General features: G+C 33.4%; 1 protein-coding gene across 1 annotated transcript in view; it reads left to right on the top strand.

Moving 5' to 3' along the window:
• Positions 1-23,967, top strand: part of Rdl (Resistant to dieldrin) — a 469,434-nt gene that overhangs the window by 89,611 nt on the left and 355,856 nt on the right. The window contains exon 2 of the mRNA XM_089099501.1: positions 5,435-5,579. Coding sequence (XP_088955627.1) covers positions 5,435-5,579 — 145 coding nt within the window. The remainder of the gene's footprint in view (positions 1-5,434; positions 5,580-23,967) is intronic.

The following is a 23,967-nucleotide window of genomic DNA, read 5'->3' as shown; positions in this document are numbered from 1 at the left end:
TGTAACTTAGGGATTGAGAAATCCTCCATAGTCCCCGGGGCAAGGATTGTAGCTTATGTAAGTAGCCTTTTATTAGAATATAAGATTTTTGTGGAAGGGTGGTCGTATTAACTTTGGAAGGGGCTCATTTAAACGGATATTGAAACTTCTATTTTTTTTTCAGAGTCAAAAGTGATCAATGGGCAATTAGCCCACGCCCCACTTTTTCAAAGGGCATCTGGTCAATATTTTGAGATTGTCATTTTGTTCAAAATAGTTCAAAGGCCAAACAACTATGATTCCGGGGTTGAACCCCCCGCCTCCAACCCCGGGGAAATGGCTTTGAGTTACGCAACTTGATTATTGGTATTTTGACACGTTGTTTAGTTCAATACTTGGATTTAGTAATTTACGTGGCAACTTCGATTTATGGTGCAAGGGCTATAAGCAAGGGCTATATGGTGCAAGGGCTGTTATTTATGCAAGTTGCTTATTGTTACTTTGATACCTTGTTTGCTTTGATGCTTTCATTACTTTGTTATTCTTTTACTTTCATATTGTTACTTTGATACTAATTTTGATACTTTGATGAACATTTGATGTTGAAAAAAAAGTCTAATTTTGAAATAAAGACTTTGCAATCAAAAACTAACAAAAATTAATTAAAAAAAACTTCCAAAAACAAATTTCTTCAAAGAAAAGTAAAGGCCATTTTAAACTTAAGAACAGCAGATACAAATACCTGTTAAAATTCAAATTAAAACAACCAGAAATTACTATTAAAGAATAAATGAAACCCAAAACGAACAGAAATTAAATAAAAAATCATACCAAAAAAACATGCAACAAGTAATAATATAAATTAAACTTTTACAGTGAGACAAGAAAGCGATACCAAAGCTCTTGTTTGTAATGATTTTTATTCGTTTCAAGCTTGATTGCATATTTAGTTTAAGTTTCACTCGTTTTAAGATTTATTTATTCATTTATATTAGTATCTATTATATGTTTGTTTGCATTGGTTATTTATATAATTTCTGTTCGTTTTGGGTTTCATTTATACTTCAATAGCTAAGTATTTTTTCGTTTTAAGCTTGGTTTGCATATTCCATTTAAGCATTACTCGCTTCAAGATTTTTTTATTCATTTATGTGACTACTTGTTGTGTGTTTTTTTTTTGCTACGATTGTTTTTTAATTTCTGTTCGTTTTGGGTTTCATTTATTCTTTAATATTAATTTCTGGTCGTTTTGAGTTTTAATTTTAACAGTTATTTGTATATTATGTTTAAAATGACCTTTACTTTTCTTTGAAAAAATTCTTTTTTGGAAAGTTTTTTTAATTAATACAAATTAAAAACGACACTAATACTTTGAGTTTGTGTTTGAATGAATCTTTTTAAAAAAATCCCGTGGCAACCGGTTCGATACTATTCCTCTTCTCACTCCTTGTTGAAAAAATGTAAAATAAATCGGTAGTGGCCGTCAGTCCCAAGAAAAATACTAAAATTCCTATTTTTGCAAATAGAGGACTAAAATGTTGATTTTACGTTCTTTAATAAACAGATTTTCATCAATATTTCTCCCCATTTTGGGAGAGTTCTTCCTTTTTCTAAAGTGATGCACGCTTCCAAATGCTGATAAATTTTGAAAAGAAAAATTAAACTTGCAGTGCCAGTTACTACTGAGAAGTGTCGGTCTTTCCTCATCCTTCGTTCTCATGAACAGCTTGATCATAGTCCTAACTTGTACGGAAATACTTTCGTATCAGTACAAGTGAAATATTTACTAATAGAAAAATAAAGCAGGACCTTTCAAAACTACAAGGATGTTTGTTGGTTAATTAAATTATAAAAAAACAAGTTTTTTTTAGGTGAAAGTAAGGAGCGACATTCAAACTTAAAACGAACAGAAATTATTCCGTATATGAAAGGGACTGTCTCCTCCTCAACGCCCCGCTCTTCACGCTAAAGATTACCTCACAAATCTACTTTTTAAAGTAATAAAAAACTTTAGCATAAAGAGCGGGGCGTTGAGAAGGGGTCATTCCTTTTCATATATGGAATAATTTCTGTTCATTTTAAGTTTAAATATCACTCTTTACTTTCACCTAAAAAACCTTGTTTTTTTAAATCTAATTTCTGAACGTTTTTCAACTAAAGTAGGTTCGAATTTAGCTTAATGTACATGAAAAATTAAAACGGAATTTGTATATTAATTTCGCCAAGGTTTCCCCCTGAGTAAAATTTTTTCTGGAGAGTTCACCTCCAGAAACTACCCTCCCAATGTGAAAATATCGCCGTATAAAACTAAAATTATTTATTATGTCTAGGATGGGACTATCCCCTCATACAATGCCGGGAAATCTGGCTTCTTCCTCAATGGAAATTTCCTTCCCCTCTTGGATAATCCCTCCATGTAAAGTTCTTCCCGTTAAAATACCCCTCACCAGGAGAGTTCCCCTAGACAATTCCTTTCTAGCTGAGAATTACACTAAAAAATTTCTTACAGGCGATTCCGGCTGAAAGTTTTTCTCAGCCCACTTTTATTCCAAAAAGACTATAATTTCTGATTGTTTTTAAAATCATGCCTTAAATCCCCCCCTCCGTGGATAAATCTTCTCATAAATACCTCCCGCCCCCCCAGTAAAAAGGTGCTCCCGCAGAGAATTCCCTTAGGGGAATTTATCCTGTGGAAATTTCACCCTTAGAGAATTTCTCCCTCGGAAATCCCCCCCCCATACATACGGAAAGATATTCTAGACGATTCTACCCCGGTAAATATTTCCCCCAGACAATTCCCCCTAATATCTCCACATGTAATATTGAGTCGTCAAAGGGAAACTAGGATAAACAAAAAGAATTTCGTAAAGGAATCTTTGTAAGTTCCCCCAGTGTAAAACCTCCCTTGGAAAGTTCATCCCCCGGGAACTTCCCTCCTCACAGAAAATTATACCCGTATAAAATCCCCCCAACAGAAAAGTCTCCCCCATCCTTGGCAAATGTCTGTATACTTCCCAATAATAAATACTATACGTAAGCAACGGGGACATTTTCTGATTTACAAACTTTTCCCCAGGGGCTACGGGAGGCTATGTTATCCTCAAAGTCATAGTTGCTGGGTTTTTCAACTATGTAGAATAAAGAGGCCATGTCATAACTTTGATCGCATGACTTTTAGGGAAAAAGGTGGGAGGAAGGGGGACAAGTCGTCCTCCAGTCTTTTTGGTCACATATAAAAAGCACTAGAACTTTTAATTACCATTTGAATGAGCTCTTTCTCGATATTCTAGGAATATTGGTTCGATGCGATCACCCCTGAAAAAAAAACACACATCCGTGATCTTTCTTCTGGCAAAAAACACGAAATTCCCCATTTTTGCAGATGGAAGCTTGAAACATCAGGGTTCTCGGATACGCTAAAATCGGAATGTTTGGAGTTCATTATGATTCCTTGACTCTTAGGGGGTGTTTTCCCCTTTTTCGAAAATCAGGCAAATTTTCTCAGGCTCGTAGCTTTTAATACGTACCTCTAAACTTAATGTATCGTACATATTTGGAATTAGCATAACAAGCCGATTCATTTGATATATCTATTCATATCAGAAAGTTTGGTTTTTTAAAATTTCGGTTACTATTGAACCGCATCGCTCCTTACTTATAGTTCGTTATCACGAACTGTTTGATTTTCATAGGCAGCGCAATCGCGCTGCTTAGGTAAAGAACGATGTTTGCAGAATGTATTGTTTATTTATTTTATTTTTCTTTTAGACCAGGTTACTTCATATCGAAGGAGTTGGCGTAGAAACTTGGAAAAGGGCTTATTTGAATGGAAATGTGAATGGCTACTGCCCTGTTTATTAGTCCAAAGTGACTGGAAGGCAACTAATACCTCTTCTGCGCCCACCATTTCCCCAAACGCATCCAATCAACATTTTGAGATAGCCATTTTGTTCAACGTAATTGATTTCCAGATAGTAATTATGTTTTTGAGAAGGACACTCCCCAACAGCCCTCAGGACAAAGGTTGTAAGTTATGCCCTGGGGGCAAATAAGGTTTTTGAAGAAAGCCCTGTCGTAGAAACTTCAAAAAAGGCTCGTTCGATTGGAAATTAAAAGGGCAAGTTCCCTTTTTAATAGTCGAAAGTGATTGGAGGGCAACTAACCCCACTCTCACGCCCAACTTTTCCCCAAACACACCCAATAAAAATTTTGAGATAACCATTTTTTGCAACGTAGTTGAAAGTTCTGGAAACTAGGCCTTTGAGGATGACGACCCCCCACTGCCCTCAGGGCAAGGGTTGTAAGTTATGCCCTGATGGTATATAGAGTTTTTATAGAAAGCGTTGTCGTAGAAACTTCAAAAAGGGCTCATTCGATTGGAAATTGAAATGGATAGTGCCCTTTTTAATAGTTGAAAGTGATTGGAGGCAACTAACATCCATCCATGCCCACCATTTCCCCAAACACATCCAATCAAAATTTTGAGATAACCATTTGGTTCAACGTTGTTGAAAGTTCTGGAAACTAGGTTTTTGAGGATGACAACCCCCAAATGCCCTCAGAGCCCTGAGGAAGGGATGGTTGTTTAACTTCAGAAGAGGCTCAGTCTTTCTCCCTGAAAAAGACTATGTCAATACAAAACGAACAGAAATTAATCAAAAAAACTTTTTGCACAAAATAAGTTTTTTTAAAAAAAAGTAAAGAACTCCATTAAACCAAAAATGAACAAAAATAGATTCAAATAATATACCAAGCATGCAACAACCACAAATCAGTATCAACTAATAAATGAAACCCAAAATATACAGAAACAAAAATAAGTCAAACTCAAAACGAGCAGAAATTAATCTGAGTAGGGTTTACAACCCTATGCTTTCTAAAAACGAAAATATAATTTGTACTTTACTGAAAAAAATTCAAACGAATTTACGAAGAAAAATGTGCATTGTCAGTTTAAAAAACATAGGCTGGCATTTAATCCTTAAAATATTATTTAATTTTTAATTTCTTAAAGTTATAAAAGCAAAAACATTAAAAAAATTTTGTTCAGTAAAGTACAAAGTATTTTCTGACTTTTAAAAAGCATAGGGTATAGAACCCTACTCAGATTAATTTCTGCTCGTTTTGAGTTTGACTTATTTTTGTTCTGATTTTTTTTTTTTTTTGGTTTCATTTATTTATTGATGCGGATTTGTGGTAGTTGCATGTTTGGTATAATATTTAATGCTGTTTTTTTTAATTTTTGGCTTAATGGAGTTTTTGTATTGGAATGCGATTACACACCTCGCATGTTTGTTAACTCCTTTGGGTTAATCTAAGCAAGGTTTTGCAAAAAAAGTACTTTGTTGCTGTTCTTACATATTAAATTCACAATTAAATCTGACGATTATTTTTTATTACATAAATAATACATCCTTTTATTTGAGTCAGAAGATAAATAATATTATTTTTTCAGGAATGCTTTTAACATCTCTGAGATACTCGATAGTCTCCAAAAAGGCTATGACAAAAGAGTACGTCCGCTTTATGGGGGACCGTCTGTGGTAATTGAAGTGACACTGTATATTGTTGGCATTAGCGCAGTTTCAGAAGTAAATATGGTAAGTAAAATAGATATACACAGAGTGCTTACTTTCGAACAATGCTGGCACTCAAACACTTTCCGTCCTTTTTATTGGCGCAAAATAACATACAAAGAACCATAGGGTTTGTGCTCTTTTTGCAGGCTAAGAATTTAATATAGCAAGAACAGAAAAAAGGTTTTTTTCCAACACATACTTGAGGAATATTGTAACTGGCTTGCAAAAATTCGTCATAAAAATAAGTTAATCGAAACAAAGCGTTCTTTTAAGCACGGGAATATAACACTGGAATCTCTCTTTGTCTCTTTAGTATATGTTTGGTTCACATACCTAATGTAAAATCTGTCTGCATCTTTTTTCTATTCAACATTTTAGTAACTACTAGGACCGTTTTTTTGCAATATCTTACATCTAAGATCTCACATCTTTCTGCAAAGATTTCCGTTCTTTTAACTCGTCTTGTTCTTACTCTTACAACATATTGATGTTAGCAAAAAGTGTGAAAGACGTCATATTTCTGCCATATAGAACAATGATGAGAGAACTTTGATGATATGCTCATCATTGTTCTTAGACCGCTGATCAGAGCAGAATAATGAAAGACGTTTGCAAAAGAACACCATAAGATTTAAGATCTTAGTGCTAAGATTTAACTTTTAAGCGTTCTTTTTCAAAGGATGTAAAATCTTAGCACAAACATTATTAAAAAAAAACGGCCCTACGGATTCTGCTTCTAACAGCTCAGTACAACTAAGGGAACGCTATACAAATTTGTATCAAGTTCTTGGCTAGATTTACCGCACAATCTTGAACGGAGAAGTCCCTGCCATTGATAAATTGGAAACGCAGTACCCAGTGTTTTCAGGGCTTGCTTCATGAATTACGCGGTTACAAGCTTACACAATACGTCGACCCCATGTAGCTCACAAGAATGAACGGAAGACGCAAATGTCTCTGGGCCCACGTGTGTCTCTCGGGCTTCAACAAAGTTGTAACGTATGTTTTGTAACAATTTCAATTTACACAGCCTGTTGGCACCCTTCAAAGAACTACTGAATCTTGTAAAAACAAATTCCAAAAATTAATGTTACAGGCATTATAACATAAGTGCGAAGCTATCGTAGGCAGCACAATTACGCTGCCTAAGTAAAGAACGATGTTGGCACAATGTATTATATTTTTTTTCCATACCAGGGCACTTTGTATCGAAAGAGTTGTCGTAGAAATTTCGAAAAGATCTCATTCGATTGGAAATTGGAATGGCTTGTGCCCATTTTAAAAGTCGAAAGTGATTGGAGGGCAACTAGAACCCCCCCCCCCCCACGTCCATCATTCCCCCGAACACATCCAATCAAAATTTTGAGATAGCCATTTTTTTTGGCGCAGTTAATTTCCAGATAGAAAATATATTTTTGAGGTGGACACTCCGCCACAACCCTCAGGACAAGGGGTTTAAGTTATGCCCTGGGGGCATATAAGAATGATGTTGACACAATGTATTATTTATTATTTTTTTTCCTTTAGAGCAGGGCACTTCGTGTCGAAGCTGTCGTAGAAAATTCGAAAATGGCTCATTCAATTGGAAATTGGAGTGGCTCGTGCCCTTTTTAATAGTTGAAAGTGATTGGAAGGCGACTAACACCCCTTCCACGCCCATTTTTTCCTGAAAAACATCCAATCAAAATTTTGAGATAGCCATTTTGTTCAGCGTAGTTGATTTCCACATAGAAATTATGTTTTTGAGGAGGACACTCCCCCATAGCTCTCAGGGCAAGTGTTGTAAGTTATGCACTGGGGGCATACAAGGTTTTTACAGAAGGTGTTGTCCTAGAAACTTTGAATGTGCATTGTCAGTAATACTTATATTTAGTAATCAGAATGTTAATATTATTTGATTTATTAAAGTTATAAAAGTAAAAACATTTATATGTTTTCAGTAAAGTGCAAGTTTTGTTCTGGCCTTGGGAAGGCATAGGGGTTTTGAGCCCAACTTATTTTAATATCTGCTCGTTTTGAGTTTGGCTCGGTTATTAATTGTAATTTCTGTTCGTTTCAGGTTTCATTTATTTATCGATGCTGATTTGTGGTGGTTTCACGCTTGGTAGATTATTTGATTTTTTTCGCTCCTTTTTTGTTTAATGGAGTTCTTTACGTTTCTTTGAAAAACTTATTTTGTTGAAAAATTTTTTTAATTAATTGATTCAAAAGGGACTTGCAAAAATAAACGAAATGACGCGTAAGCTTGATGAAAGTATGGATCTTCAGCCCACATGCGCTGCTGCCTCACATCTGGATCCAGGTTTTCCTGTTCTGTATGCAGTTGTGTTTTAAAACTGTTCTATGGACATTAGTAGTATAAGGATAATTACTCCGAGCGCAGCCCCCCCCCAGATTCCGAGCGCAAGCCTCTGACGTCACGATACACTTGTTTTGAGATGGCAAGATTCCCAAGGGAGCCATCTAGCATCACAACACCCCTGGCAAGATTCCAATCCCTTGCAAGATTCCCATGAGAGCCCTGTTTCTAGGCTAGATTACTAGGACATGCCCTCTGACGTCACATCATCCATAGGAAAAATAGTATTGGATTTCTATTACAGCCCTCTGACGTCACAACACCCCTATCAAAATTTTTATGACAGCCCAGCCCTCTGACATCACAACACCCCTATCAAAATTTCGGTGACAGCCCAGTCAAGATTCCCATCCCTAGCAAGATGATTACCCCTGTTAAGATTCCCGCCCTGGGAAGATTCCCACCCATTGCAAAACTCCTTTGACAGCCTTGGCAAGATTTCTGTGAGAGCCCTGCTTCTAGCTGGCAAGATTCTCACCCTTAGCAAAATTCCTGTGACAGCCCTGGCAAGATTCCCAGGCGCAATGACACAATATGAGTAATCGTAATGTGGTTGGGATAATACACAAGTTCAATTATCAAGGGGACTTAACCCCTCGCACCTGTACAACTTAGTCAGCTATTCTATTAAAGGGTACACACTTGGCAAGACTCCATGATACACACCCCAGGACTCCATTGATGTCACAGGACTTACCCCGTTTAAAACAGTCAGTTCTATTATGCTTGCCGCAATTTTATGCAACCCAGACACAGGAACCCATGGGGGAACCCCTGCTTATAACGTAAAGACAGCTCGCACCTTACGTAATGATTATGCAACACTGTCAAGTAATACTTTTTTTCTCGGCCGAAACCTTCAAAGCGTTTTTTTCTTTAACTTAATGGCGGCAAAAACTTCATGTAAAGTCACGTAATAATTGCGCAGCCATCACTGCCAGATAATACCTTTTTGATATTTTTCGCCCGAAACCCTCAACGCATTTTTCTCCTTATGACTTTTTTTTTTTCGCTCGATACACTCGACACATTTTTCTTTCTTTCATTCTTTTTCCTTAGTTCTTGACCCCACCAGGAGTCAAAAGGTCAATTTTCTTCCAATGAAATGTGCCCTAAGAAAGTCGTCCATGAAACCATTTCCAGTATTTTGTTCTATTCTTAATATTCTGAAATTAACCTAATGCCTGATACCTAAGATTCCCTATTTTTGGCAAACACTATAATGATATATTACTCTTAAAATTTGACAAGCTCCCGTAGACATTACTCTCAAGATTATAGGCAGCGCAATATTGCTGCCTAAGTAAAGAACAATGTTGGCGCAATGTATTATTTATTTTTTGGTCATTTAGTTTCTTGGTCTTAGACCAGGGCACTTCGTATCGAAGGAGTTTTCGTAGAAACTTCAAAAAGGGCTCATTCGATTGGAAATTGGAGTAGCTTGTACCCTTTTTATTATTCGAAAGTGATTGGAAGGCAACTAACTTCAATTTCCAACGTAAAAGCCATTTACGTTGATATATCTTACTTGACAATAATGCAAGTTATGTTGTGATATTATTAAATTTGCTCAAAACATAGACACACAAACTGGATTCAAAATGAGCCGAGCAAATATTACAAGAAAAATGTCCCCTCTTCCCTAACGACACCACTGGTGACGATCAATGGTCACTAAAATTATAGAGGCTAGGAAATATCTAGTGCCCATAGACACACACCATTTCCCCACCATTTCCCACCATTTCCACCTTTCACGCCCACCATTTCCCCAAACACATCCGATCAACATTTTGAGATAGCCATTTTGTTCAGCGTAGTTGATTTACAGATAGAAATTATGTTTTTGAGGAAGACTCTCCCCCACAGCCCTCAGGGCAAGGGTTGTAAGTTATATCGTGGGGGCATGTAAGGTTTTAATAGAAAATGTTGTCGTAGAAACTTCAAAAAAGGCTCGTTCAATTGGAAATTCAAAGGGCTAGTGTCCTTTTTAATAGTCGAAAGTGATTGAAGGGCAACTACACCCCCTCTCACGCCCACTTTTTCCCCAAACACATCCAATCAAAGTTTTGAGATAGCTATTTTGTTCAATGTACTTGAAAGTTCTGGAACTTATGTCTTTGAGGATGACAACCTCCTACAGCCTTCAGGGCAAGGGTTGTAATTTATGCAATGGGGCATATAAGTTTTTTGTTATAGAAAGCGTTGTCGTAGAAACTTCAAAAGGGCCTCATTTGATTGGAAATTGAAAAAACTATTAAACACTATAAACGACTATTAAAAAGGGCTAGTGCCCTTTTTAATAGTCGAAAGTGATTGGAAGGCAACTAAAAACCCTTCCACGCCCATCATTTATCCAAACACATCCAATCGAAATTTTGAGATAGCCATTTTGTTCAAAGTAGTTGAAAGAAACTTGAAAAAGGGCTCATTTGATTGGAATTTCAAAGGGCTAGTGCCCTTTTTAATAGTCGAAAGTGATTTGAGGGCAACCAACCCCCCTCTCACGCCCACGTTTTCCCCAAACATATCCAATCAACATTTTTGATAGCCATTTTGTTCAACGTAGTTAAAAGTTTTAGGATTTAGGTCTTTGAGGATGATAACCCCCTCAGAGCCCTCTGGACAGGGATTGTAAGTTATGCCCTGGGGGTATATAGTGATGTTGTATAGTGACAAAGTACAAATGAATGTGCATTGTCAGTTTAATTTACATATACTGATATTTAATGATTAAAATGTTAATGTTATTTGACTTATTAAAGTTATAAAAGTAAAAACATTATATTTTTCAGTGAAGTGCAAATTATGTTCTGGCCTTGGGAAGGCGTAGGGGTTTCTAGCCCTACTCATGTTAATTTCTGCTCGGTTACATATTGTAATTTCTATTCGTTTTTGGTTGCATTTATTTATCGATGCTTATATATGGTAGTTTCACGCTTTGTAGATTATTTTATTTTATTTTTGCTCATTTTGGGTTTCATGGAGTTCTTTACTTTTCTTTGAAAAACTTATTTTGTGGTAAAAGTTGTTTTTAACTAATATTAATAAAGGGAAATGCATGCCTTACTTATGCCAAACAATACATCTTAAAAACACAGACATTGTAAATAAAAGGTTTTATTATTTCAAACAAATTGACAAACAATATTAAAAACATAGAAAAAGGCAGTTAACAAAAAACACGACAAAAATAAAGACTGGAAAAGGCTTTATTCTCACAGTTTCAAATAAATGGCACCTTTTAGAAACGAAGGGTCTTCATACGGCATTCCCACCTCTGAAACAGGAGATTCAATACCTGTATAAATTTATCTTACTTCTAAAACATTTAACTTTTAGCTTTTTGGCATTCTTTTGGCTAGAATGCTAGTGTTGTACCACATTTCACTTGATAACCGCTGTACTGAAGAGACACAGTCTTCTTTGGCTAAGATATATGTGTATGATAACAGTTTATTTTGTAGGATTTACAATACCTTTTAGATACAAACGTGCCTCATACGGCATTGCGCCTCTGAAACAGGAGATTCAATATCCGTAAAGATTTATCGTAATTCTAAAACATTTAACTTTTAGATTTTCGTTATTCCTTTCGCTAGAACGCTAGTTTTGTACCACAATTTGCATGAAAACCGCTGTACTGAAGAGACACAGTTCTTTTTGGCTAAACTAAATGTCAATGTTAACGGTTTATTTTATAAAATTAACAGTACTTTTTAGAAACGAACGTGCCTCATACGGCATCCCCACCTCTGAAACAGGAGATTTAATATCTGTATTGATTAATGGTAATCCTAAAAAATTTAACTTTTAGCTTTTCGGCATTCCTTTGACTAGAATGCGAGTTTTATACCACAATTCGCTTCATAACCCTTGTACTGTAGAAAAACAGTCTTCTTTGGCTAAATAAATGTCTATGTTAACAGTTTATTTTATAGAATTAGCAGTACCTTTTAGAAACTAACATGCCTCATACAGCATACCCACCTCTGAACTCTCAATAAATCTAAAGGGAAGTAGGGTAAGAAGTTCCATTTCTACGACGCCCCCGTACCAAACAGGTAATTTCGGAGACCACACTGCCCTTCCATGACGATAAATAAAAGTTCAAATAGGGATAAAATCCTTTTAATAGACAGTGTTTTTTATAACAGTGATAGAAATTCACAAAAATACCAGATATTTCGGTCACATATACAGTGACCGTCATCAGTGGTAAAACCACTGATGACGGTCATCAGTTTTCAGTTTTACCACTGATGACGGTCACTGTATATGTGACCGAAATATCCGGTATTTTTGTGAATTTCTATCACTGTTATAAAAAACACTGTCTATTAAAAGGATTTTATCCCTATTTGAACTTTTATTTACCAAACAGGTTTTTCTGGTAGTCCTATTCTACAGGGCATTACACCTTTGCCAAGAGATTTACGCAATACCGGTCCTATAGGTAAACATTTCTACAGGGCATTACACCTTTTCAAAGAGGAACAAGTATAACTTGATTGGTGATTGGGATTTGAATAAAAGGAATAGTTTTCTTTACAATTCATATTAGTAATGCCTGAAATCATGAATTAGAATTTTTAATGAGCTGTTTGGGTTTTCAGGCATAGTCTTTTAGATGTTCATGGGTGTTAGGTTCCTGGAGGGTTTTATACTGTGTAATACACAAGTGATGATTTGCACAGTGTTGTCAATTTTAAATAGTTTAGAAATAAAAAAATTAACAAGAAATGGCTGAAAAGTGTTTTGAGGGAGTTGAGTTGCACGAGGGTTCAGTTACATACGGCTTCAGTTACACGGGGATTAGTTAAATGGGGTCGAGTAGCACGGAGGTTCAGTTGTCCTGGGTTTCGGTTATACAGGGAGTCAGGTCCAGGGGAGGTACAGTGGTACAGGGTTTCGGTTATCCAGGGGGGCAGTGCCCTGGGGGGTTCAGTTATTTTTTCTGATTTTGTGTGTTTTCACAAGAAAATAACTGGTTTTTTAGCAAACTTAGCCAAAGCTACCTGAAACTCTGCATAAATATCTTCATTTTTAATCTAATTGCGTAGGTACTAAAGGAACATTGAACATTTTTTCTGATTTTGTGTGACCACCCGGCGCCCCAAAGACTCCTGAGCCTCCATTATAATACTTTTTAAGGTTTTATTACATCCCTTCGGAATAAATTATTATTTTAGGGAATTATTTCGGTGAAACAGTTAGAGACATTTTGAAAGATGATTTTAGAGGAGGATTTGAGGGTGAAACTCTGTTGTCGTTATAATACACAAGTTCCATTTTAACGGTGGTGTTATGTCCCTTACAAGAATCCCAATGGGTTCCTATCACCCCACACCAACCCAAATGAAATCCCGCGGACATCATAGGCTCTCTGGACATAAATAGGACCCCAGGCTTCCCGCTGCCTCCCGAGTACCCCCTTATAATACTTTTTAAGGCTTTATTATATCTTTTCAGAACAAATTATTATTTTAGGGAATTATTTCGGTGAAACAGTTAGAGACATTTTAAGAGATGATTTTAGAAGAGGACTTGAGGGTGAAACTTTGTGGTCGTTATAATACACAAGTTCCATTTGATCAGTGTTGTGAGGTTCCCTTATCACAACCCCCAAGGGCTCCGATCCCCCACCCCAACCCCGAAGGAACTGCTATTTGCTTGCGTGTATAGGAATTCCCGTGTTATTTGCTTGCATGTATAGGAATTCCCATGTTATTTGCTTGCGTGTATAGGAATTCCCATGTTATTTGCTTGCATGTATAGGAATTCCCATGTTATTTGCTTGCGTGTATATGAATTCCCAGGTTATTTTCTTGCGTGTATAGGGATTCCCTTGTTATTTGCTTACGTGTATAGGAATTCCCAGGTTATATGCTTGCGTGTATAGGAATTCCCATGTTATTTGCTTGCATGTATAGGAATTCCCTTTTTATTTGCTTGCGTTTATAGGAATTCCCATGTTATTTGCTTGCATGTATAGGAATTCCCATGTTATTTGCTTTCTTGTATAGGAATTCCCATGTTATTTGCTTGCATGTATAGGAATTCCCATTTTATTTGCTTGCGTGTATAGGAATTCCCATGTTTTTTGCTTGCGTGTATAGGAATTCCCAATGCTATTCCAGGACCTTATGTTCCTTCCTATGCTATTATAAGGGCTTTTCCGTGTGGTTTTTCTTTACTTGGTACCCATTAAAAACAAAATTTTTGTGTTAAATAAGAAGTTCTTATATCTTTTAGAAGAGCTTTACGGGGTTTGAGAGACTCGATTGCCTGATTCCGTGTGGTTTTTCTTTACTTGGTGCTCATTAAAAACACAATTTTTGTGTTAAATAAGTAGTTCTTGTATCTTTTAAAAGAGCTTTACGGGGTGTGAGAGACTCTCTTGCCTAATTCCGTTTGGTTTTTATTTAGTTAGTGCTCATTAAAAACTAATTTTTTTTGTTAAATAATTAGTTCTTGTATCTTTTAAAAGAGCTTTATGGGGTTTGAGAGACTTGTTTGTATGATTCCGTTTGGTTTTTATCTACTTGGTGCCTATTCACAAATAAATTTTTGTGTTAAAAAAGGAGTTTTTTGTATCTTTTAAAATATATTTATGGGGTTCGAGAGACTCAGTTGCCTGATTCTGCGTGGTTTTTATCTACTTAGTGCTCATTAAAAGAGAAGTTTTTGAGTTAAATAAGAAGTTTTTTGTATCTTTTAAAAGATCTTTAAGGGGTTTGAGAGACTCAGTTGCTTGATTCCGTGTGTTTTTTCTTTACTTGGTGCCCATTAAAAACACAATTGTGTGTTAAATAAGACGTTAGTGTATCTTTTAAAAGAGCTTTACGGGGTTTGAGACACTCCATTGCCTGATTCCGTGTGTTTTTTCTTTACTTAGTGCTCATTAAAAACGAAATTTTTATGTTAAATAAGTAGTTCTTGTATCTTTTAAAAGAGCTCTACGGGGCTTGAGAGACTCGGTTGTCTGATTCCGTGTGGTTTACTTTACTTGGTGCCCATTAAAAACGAAATTTTTGTGTTAAATAAGTAGTTTTTGTATCTTTTAAAAGAGCTTTAAGGGGTTTGAGAGACTCAGTTGCCTGAGTCTGTTTGTTTTTTCTTGAATTAGTTCTCATTAAAAATGAAGTTTTTGTGTTAGATTATTAGTTTTCTGTATATTTTAAAATAAATTTAAGGGGTTTGATAGAATCAGTTGCTTGATTCCGTGTGGTTTTTCTTTCCGTAGGGCTAATTAAAAACGAAGTTTTTGTGTTATTATTTGAGAAGTTAACTTTAGTATTTTATGGTTTTACTTGCCTGAAATCACAAATTAGAACATTTAATTAACTGTTTAGGGTTTTCAAACCTAGGTATTTTAGATTTTCGTGTGTGTTTGACTCCTGGGGTTTATTTTTTGAGAAGTTAACTTTAGTATTTTGTGGTTTTACGTGCCTGAAATCATGAATTAGAATAGTTAATTAGCAGTTTAGGGTTTTCAGACCTAGGTTTTTTAGATTTTCTTGGGTGTTTGTTTCCTGGAGTTTATTATTTGAGAAGTTAACTTTAGTATTTCATGGTTCTTTCTTGAATTCACCTGCTGTAAAAACAAAAAGACATCTCATTCAAGAAATTATGACAAAATTCTAAGTAAGAAACAAACTCTTTCTTGAAGTAACCTCTTGGATACACAATGCATAAATTTCGTTTAAGAAATTATGAAAAAAATTGTAAGCAAGTAACAAACTCTTTCCTGAAGTCACCTCCTGGATACACAATTCAGAAAATTCATTTAATAAACTATGAAAAAAATTGTAAGTAAGTAATTAACAAATTCTTTCTTGAAGTCACTTCTTGGATACACAATACAGAAATTTCATTAAAGAAACTATGAAAAAATTGTAAGTAAGTAGCAAATTCTTTCTTGAATTCACCTGCTGGATAAACAAAAAGACATTTCGTTCACATAAAGAAAGAAAAACGAGCAAAATTGGGGTTTTTATAGGCCAAATGAAGATACTGAAAAAACTAAGCGAATATTTCGAGAGGACAAACGCCTCTCTTCTTCAGCGCGAAACGAAACGATGTATCAATAAAAGCCAAAAATTAAAAGAATTAAAACCAAATACCTAACAACCATAAAAGCGAGTTATTCGCCAATATCCGCGATTTGCACAAAATCCAAAAAATATGATCTGCCATTTGGCCTATAAAAACCCCATTTTTGCTCGTTTTTCTTTCTTTATGTGATGTCAGGCCAATGTGGTTTAAGAAATTATCTACATTTCGTTCAAGAAATTAGGACAAAATTCTAAGTAAATAACAAACTGTTTGCTGTTTTCACGACTTAGATACACGATGTAGAAATTTCATTCAATAAATTATGAAAAAATTCTCAGTAAGTAACAATTTCTCTCTCAAAGTAAAATCTTAGATACACAATACGGAAATTTCATTCAAGAAATTATGAAAATATTTGTAAGTAAGTAACAAACTCGTTATTGATTTCACCTCTTGGATATACAGTACAGATACTTCATTCAATAAATTATGAAAAAATCGCAAGTAAGTAACAAACTCTTTATTGTTTCCACCTCTTGGATATAAAATGCGGATATTTCATTCTATAAATTATGAAAAAAATTGTAAGCAAGTAACAAACTCTTTCCTGAAGTCACATCTTGGATACACAATGCAGAAACTTCATTTAAGAAACCATGAAAAAATTGTAAGTAAGTAACAAATTCTTTCTTGAAGTCACCTCTTGTATACACAATGAAGAAATTTCATTAAAGAAATTATGAAAAAATTGTAAGTAAGTAGCAAATTCCTTCTTAAATTCACCTGATGGATAAACAAAAAGACATTTCGTTCAAGAAATTATGACAAAATTCTAAGTAAGTAACAAACTCTTTCTTGAAGTTACCTCTTGGATACACAATGCAGAAATTTCATTTAAGAAATTATCAAAAATTGTAAGTAAGTAGCAAATTCTTTCTTGAATTCACCTCTTGGGTAAATAAAAAAGACATTTCATTCAAGAAATTACGACAAAATTCTAAGTAAGTAACAAACTCTTTCTTGAAGTTACCTCATGGATACACAATGCAGAAATTTCATTTAAGAAATTATGAAAAAAAAAAATGTAAGCAAGTAACAAACTCTTTCCTGAAGTCATCTCGTGGATACACAATGCTTAAATTTCATTAAAGAAATTATGAAAAAATTATAAGTAATTAGCAAATTCTTTCTTGAATTCACCTGCTGGATAAACAAAAAGACATTTCGTTCAATTTCATTCAAGAAATTATGACAAAATTATAAGTAAGCAACAAACTCTTTCTTGAAGTTACCTCATGGATACACAATGCAGAAATTTCATTTAAGAAATTATCAAAAAATTGTAAGTAAGTAGCAAATTCTTTCTTGAATTCACCACCTGGGTAAATAAAAACACATTTCATTCAAGAAATTACGACAAAATTCTAAGTAAGTAACAAACTCTTTCTTGAAGTTACCTCATGGATACACAATGCAGAAATTTCATTTAAGAAATTATGTAAAAAATTGTAAGCAAGTAACAAACTCTTTCATGAAGTCACCTCGTGGATACACAATGCAGAAATTTCATTATAGAAATCATAAAAAAATTGTAAGTAAGAAGCAAATTCTTTCTTGAATTCACCTGCTGGATAAACAAAAAGACAATTCGTTCAAGAAATTATGATAAAATTCAAAGTAAGTAACAAACTCATTATTGTTTTCACGACTTAGATACACGATGTAGAAATTTAATTCAAGAAATTATGAAAAAATTCTCTGTAAGTAACACTTTATTTATTGAAGTAATCTACTTGATATACAATACTTAAATTTCATAAAATAAATTATGAAAAATTGTAAGCAATTAACAAACTCATTCCTGAAGTCACCTCTTGGATACACAATGCAAAAACTTCATTTAAGAAATTATAAAAAATTATAAGTAAGTAGCAAATTCTTTCTTGAATTCGCCTCTTGGATAAACAAAAAAAGTCATTTCGTTCAAGAAATTATGACAAAATTCCAAGTAAGTAACAAACTCATTATTGTTTTCACGACTTAGATACACGATGTAGAAATTTAATTCATTTAATTATTAATAAATTGTAAGAAATTAACAATTTCTTTCTTGAAGTCAACTCTTGGATACACAATACGTAAATTTCATTCAATAAATTATGAAAAAATTGTAAGCAAGTAACAAACTCTTTCCTGAAGTCACCTCTTGGATACACAATGCAGAAACTTCATTTAAGAAATTATCAAAAATTGTAAGTAAGTAGCAAATTCTTTCTGGAATTCGCCTCTTAGATAAACAAAAAAAGTCATTTCATTCAAGAAATTATGACAAAATTCTAAATAAGTAACAAATTCTTTCTTGAAGTTACCTCATGGATACACAACGCAGAAATTTCATTTAATAAATTATCAAAAATTGTAAGTAAATAGAAAATTCTTTCTTGAATTCACCTCCCGGATAAATAAAAAGACATTTCGTTCAAGAAATTATGACAAAATTCTAAGTAAGTAACAAACTGTTTCCTGAATCCTCCTCCTGAATGCATAATACAGATATTTCATTTAAGAGATTACTAAAACGTTGTAAGCAAGTAACAAACTCTTTTTTGAATATACCTAGTGGATACACAATGCAGAAATTTAATTAAAGAAATTATGAGAAAATTGTAAATAAGTATACATATTTTTTTGAATTCACCTTCTGGATAAACAAAAAGACATTTCATTCAAGAAATTATGAGAAAATTCCAAGTAAGTAACAAACTCTTTATTGTTTTCACGACTTAGATATACGATGTAGAAATTAAATTCAAGAAATTATAAAAAAAGAAAGTAAGTAACAAACTCTTTATTGATTTCACTTCTTGGATACAAAAAAAGACATTTCATTCAAGAAATTATGACAAAATTCTAAGTAAGTAAAAATCTCATTCTTGAATTCGCCGTGTACATGCACAATACAGAAATTTCATTCTATGGGAACCTCTAAACGTGAGTAAACACGTTTTGAAACTACCAAGTATGTGCTTGTTTTTTCGTGGCCCATGTCCAAGTAAGCAGGGATTCCCCACTTGTTCCTACACTTTGCAAAAAAGTGACAAGCATGAAAACTCAACGTTTTCAAACAGACTGGTTTTTGAGACGACACACACACAGAGTCATAGTGAGAGAGATATCCAAAAAGTTAGGTTAATCTAGGTCCACTTAGAGTGGTGCGCCACTCTAGGTGAACCTAGATTAACCCAACTTTTTGGATATTTCTCTCACTATGACTATGTTTGTGTGTCGTGTCACAAACCGGTCTGGTTGAAAACGTGAAGTTTTCGTGCTGGTAACTTTTTTTACAATGTGGAGGAACCAGTGGGGAATCCCCACTCATTTAGAAAGGTACCAAGGAAAGGCAAGCAAATAGTATGTAGTTTCAAAACATGTTTAATCACATGTAGAGGTCCCATAGAATAAAATTTCTGTATTGTGCATGTAAACGGCGAATTCAAGAATGAGTCTTTAACTTACTTGGAATTTTGTCATAATTTTTTTAATGAAATGTCTTTTTTTTGTATCGAAGAGGTGAAATTGATAAAGAGTTGGATACTTACTTTCCTTTGTTTATAATTTCTTGAATTAAATTTCTACATCGTATATCTAAGTCGTGAAAACAATAAAGAGTTTGTTACCTACTTGGAATTTTCTCATAATTTCTTGAACGAAGTGTCTTTTTGTTTATCCAGCAGGTGAATTCAAAAAAAAATTTTCTACTTACTTACAATTTTCTCATAATTTCTTTAATGAAATTTCTGCTTTATGTATCCAGGAGGTATATTTAAGAAAGAGTTTTTTACTTATTTACAACTTTTTAGTAATTTCTTAAATGAAATATCTGTATGGTGCATTCATGAGGAGGATTGAGGAAACAGTTTGTTACTTACTTAAAATTTTGTCATAATTTCTTGAATGAAATGCCTTTTTTATTTATCCAGGAGTCGAATTCAAGAAAGAATTTGCTATTTACTTACAATTTTCGATAATTTCTTAAATAAAATTTTATGCGTTGTGCACCCATGAGGTAACTTCAAGAAAGGATTTGTTAATTATTTATAATTTTTTTATAATTTATTTAATTAAATGACTTTTTTTTGTTTATCAAATAGTCGAATTCAAGAAAGAATTTGCTACTTACTTACAATTTTTGATAATTTCTTAAATGCAGTTTTTGCATTGTTTATCCAAGAAGTGACTTCAGGAAAGAGTTGGTTGCTTGCTTACAATTTTTTCATAATTTATTGTATGAAATTTCCGTATTGTGTATCCAAGAGTTGACTTCAAGAAAGAAATTGTTTCTTACTGAGAATTTTTTCATAATTTCTTGAATTAAATTTGTACATCGTGTATCTAAGTCGTGAAAACAATAATGAGTTTGTTACTTACTAGAAATTTTTTCATAATTTCTTGAAAGAAATTTCTTTTTGCTTGTCCAGCAGGTGAATTCAAGAAAAGAATTTACTACTTACTTAAAATTTTTCCATAATTTCTATAATGAAATTTATGCATAGTGTTTCAACGAGGTGACTTCATGAAAGAGTTTTTTACTTGCTCATAATTTTTTTCCATAATTTATTAGATGAACTTTCTGCATTGTGTATCCATGAGGTAACTTCAAGAAAGAGTTTGTTACTTTATTAGAATTTTGTCTTCATTTTTTGAATGAAATGTCTTTTTTATTTACCCAGGAGGCGAATTAAAGAAAGAATTTGCTATTTACTTAAAATTTTTTGATAATTTCTTAAATGAAGTTTCTGTATTGTGTATCCATGATGTAACTTCAAGAAAGAGTTTGTTTCTTAATTATAATTTTGTCATAATTTCTTGAATGAAATTTAAAGAAATGTCTTTTTGTTTATCCAGCAGGTGAATTCAAGAAAGACTTTTCTACTTACTTACAATTTTTTCATAGTTTCTTTAATGAAATTTCTGTATTGTGTATCCACGAGGTGACTTCATGAAAGAGTTTGTTACTTGTTTATAATTTTTTTTTTCATAATTTATTAAATGAAATTTTTGCATTCTGCATCCATGAGGTAACTTCAAGAAAGAGTTTGTTACTTACTTAGAATTTTGTCGTAATTTTTTGAATGAAATGTCTTTTTTATTTACCCAAGAGGTGAATTCAAGAAAGAATTTGCTACTTACTTACAATTTTTGATAATTTCTTAAATGACATTTCTGCATTGTGTATCCAAGAGGTAACTTCAAGAAAGAGTTTGTTACTTACTTAGAATTTTGTAATAATTTCTTGAACTAGATGTCTTTTTGTTTATCCAGCAGGTTAATTCAAGAAGGAATTTTGTACTTACTTACAATTTTTTCAGAATTTCTTTAAAGATATTTCTTCAATTTTTCCGCAAGAATTGACTTCAATAAAGAATTTATTACTTGACCATTTCAAATTTTTTCAGACTTTTCTAAACGAAATTTTTTACTTGTTTATCCAAGACGTTAATTCAAGAAAGAGTTTGTTAATTTATTACAATTTTTTCGTAATTTATTGAATGAAATATCCGCATTGTATATCCAAGAGGTGAAAAGAATAAAGAGTTTGTTACTTACTTGCGATTTTTTCGTAATTTATTGAATGAAGTATCTGTATTGTATATTCAAGAGGTGAAATCAATAAAGAGTTTGTTGCTAACTTACAAATATGTTTCATAATTTCTTGAATGAAATTTCCGTACTGTGTATCTAAGAGTTGACTTTAAGAAAGAAATTGTTACTTACTGAGAATCTTTTAATAATTTCTTGAATTAAATTTCTACATCGTGTATCTAAGTCATGAAAACAATAAAGAGTTTGTTGCTTACTTAGAGTTTTGTCATAATTTCTTGAACTAAATGTCTATTTGTTTATTTAACAAGTGAATTCAAGACAAAATTTGCTATTTACTTACAATTTTTTCATAGTTTCTTTAATGAAATTTCTGTATTGTGTATCCAAGAAGTGACTTCAAGAAAAAATTTGTTAGGCTACTTACTTACTTGCAGTTTTTTTCATAGTTTCTTAAATGAAGTTTCTGAATTGTGTATCCAGTAGGTGACTTCAGGAAAGAGTTTTCTACTTGCTTATACAATTTTTTTCATAATTTCTTAAATGAATTTTCTGCACTGTGTATCCAAGAGGTGACTTCAAGAAAGATTTTGTTACTTACTTAGAATTTTTTCATAATTTCTTGAACGAAATGTCTTTTTGTTTATTCAGCAGGGGAATTCAAGAAAGAAACATGAAATACAAAAGTTAACTTCTCAAATAATAAACTCCAGGAAACAAACACCCAAGAAAATCTAAAAAACCTAGGTCTGAAAACCCTAAACTGCTAATTAACTATTTTAATTCATGATTTCAGGCACGTAAAACCACAAAATACTAAAGTTAACTTCTCAAATAATAAACCCCAGTAGAAAAAAAAACAAGAAAATATATGACAACTATGTCTGAAAACCCTTAAAAGGTTATTAACTATTCTAATTCATGACTTATGGAATGTAAAACAATAAAATAATAAATTTAACTTCTCAAATAAGAATAAAAAAACTTCGTTTTTAATGAGCCCTACGTAAAGAAAAACCACACGGAATCAAGCAACTGAGTCTCTCAAACCCCTTAAAGCTATTTTAAAAGATACAAAAACTTCTTATTTAACACAAAAACTTCGTTTTTAATGAGCACTAATTAAAAAAACCCACACGGAATCAGGCAACTGAGTCTCTCAAACCCCTTAAAGCTCTTTTAAAAGATACAAAAAACTACTTATTTAACACAAAAATTTCGTTTTAATGGGCACCAAGTAAAGAAAAACCACACGGAATCAGGCAAAAGAGTCTCTCAAATAACTTAAAGCTATTTCAAAATATACAAGAGCTACTTATTTAACAAAAAAAATTCATTTTTAATGATCACTAATTAAAGCAAAACAAAGTGGAATCATGCACCCGATTCTCTCAATCCCCGTAAATCTCTTTTAAAAGATACAAGAACTACTTATTTAACAAAAAAATTGTGTTTTTAATGGGCACCAAGTAACTAAAAACCACACGGAATCAGGCAATCGAGTCTCTCAAACCCCGTAAAGCTCTTTTAAAAGATATAAGAACTACTTATTTAACACAAAAACTTTGTTTTTAATGGGTACCAAGTAAAGAAAAACCATACGGAAAACCCCTTATAATAGCATAGGAAGGAACATAAGGTCCTGGAATAGCATTGGGAATTCCTATACACGCAAGCAAAAAATAAGTGAATTACTATGCACGCAAGAAAAAAACGTGGGAAGTCCTATACATTCACGCAAATAACATGGGAATTCATATACCCGCAAGAACATAACATGGTAAGTCCTCTACCAGCACGCAAAAAACATGGTAAGTCCTATACACGCAAGAAAAGAAAATGGGCCTTCCTATACATGCAATGAAATAACATGGGAATTCATATAATCTCTAGCAAATAAATAGTGAGTACAAAGAAATTAAAGAAAAATAATAGGGAAATATTATACAATCTCGAAAAAAACAAGGGAAATCAACTACACGAAAGCCAAGAACATGGTAATTCCTAAACAATAAAGCAAATAACATGGGAATTCCTATTCACGCAAGCAAATAACATGGGAATTCCTATACAAGCAAGCAAATAACATGGGAATTCCTATACACGCAAGCAAATAACATGGGAATTCCTATACATGCAAGCAAATAGCAAGGGAATTCCTATACACGAAAGCAAATAGCAGTTCCTTTGGGGTTGGGGTGGGGGATCAGAGCCCTTTGGGGTTGTGGTAAGGGGACCTCACAACACTGTTCAAATGGAACTTGTGTATTATAACGACCACAGAGTTTCACCCTCAAGTCCTCTTCTAAAATCATCTCTTAAAATGTCTCTAACTGTTTCACCCAAATAATTTCCTAAAATAATAATTTGTTCTGAAAAGATATAATATAT

Source organism: Artemia sp. Qi Xiang Cuo, chromosome 2 (assembly GCF_049724085.1).
Source record: "Artemia sp. Qi Xiang Cuo chromosome 2, ASM4972408v1, whole genome shotgun sequence".
Classification (NCBI taxonomy): Eukaryota; Metazoa; Arthropoda; class Branchiopoda; order Anostraca; family Artemiidae; genus Artemia; species Artemia sp. Qi Xiang Cuo.
The sequence above is the reverse complement of the archived record's forward strand: the minus strand, read 5'-3'. Positions and strand labels throughout refer to the sequence as shown.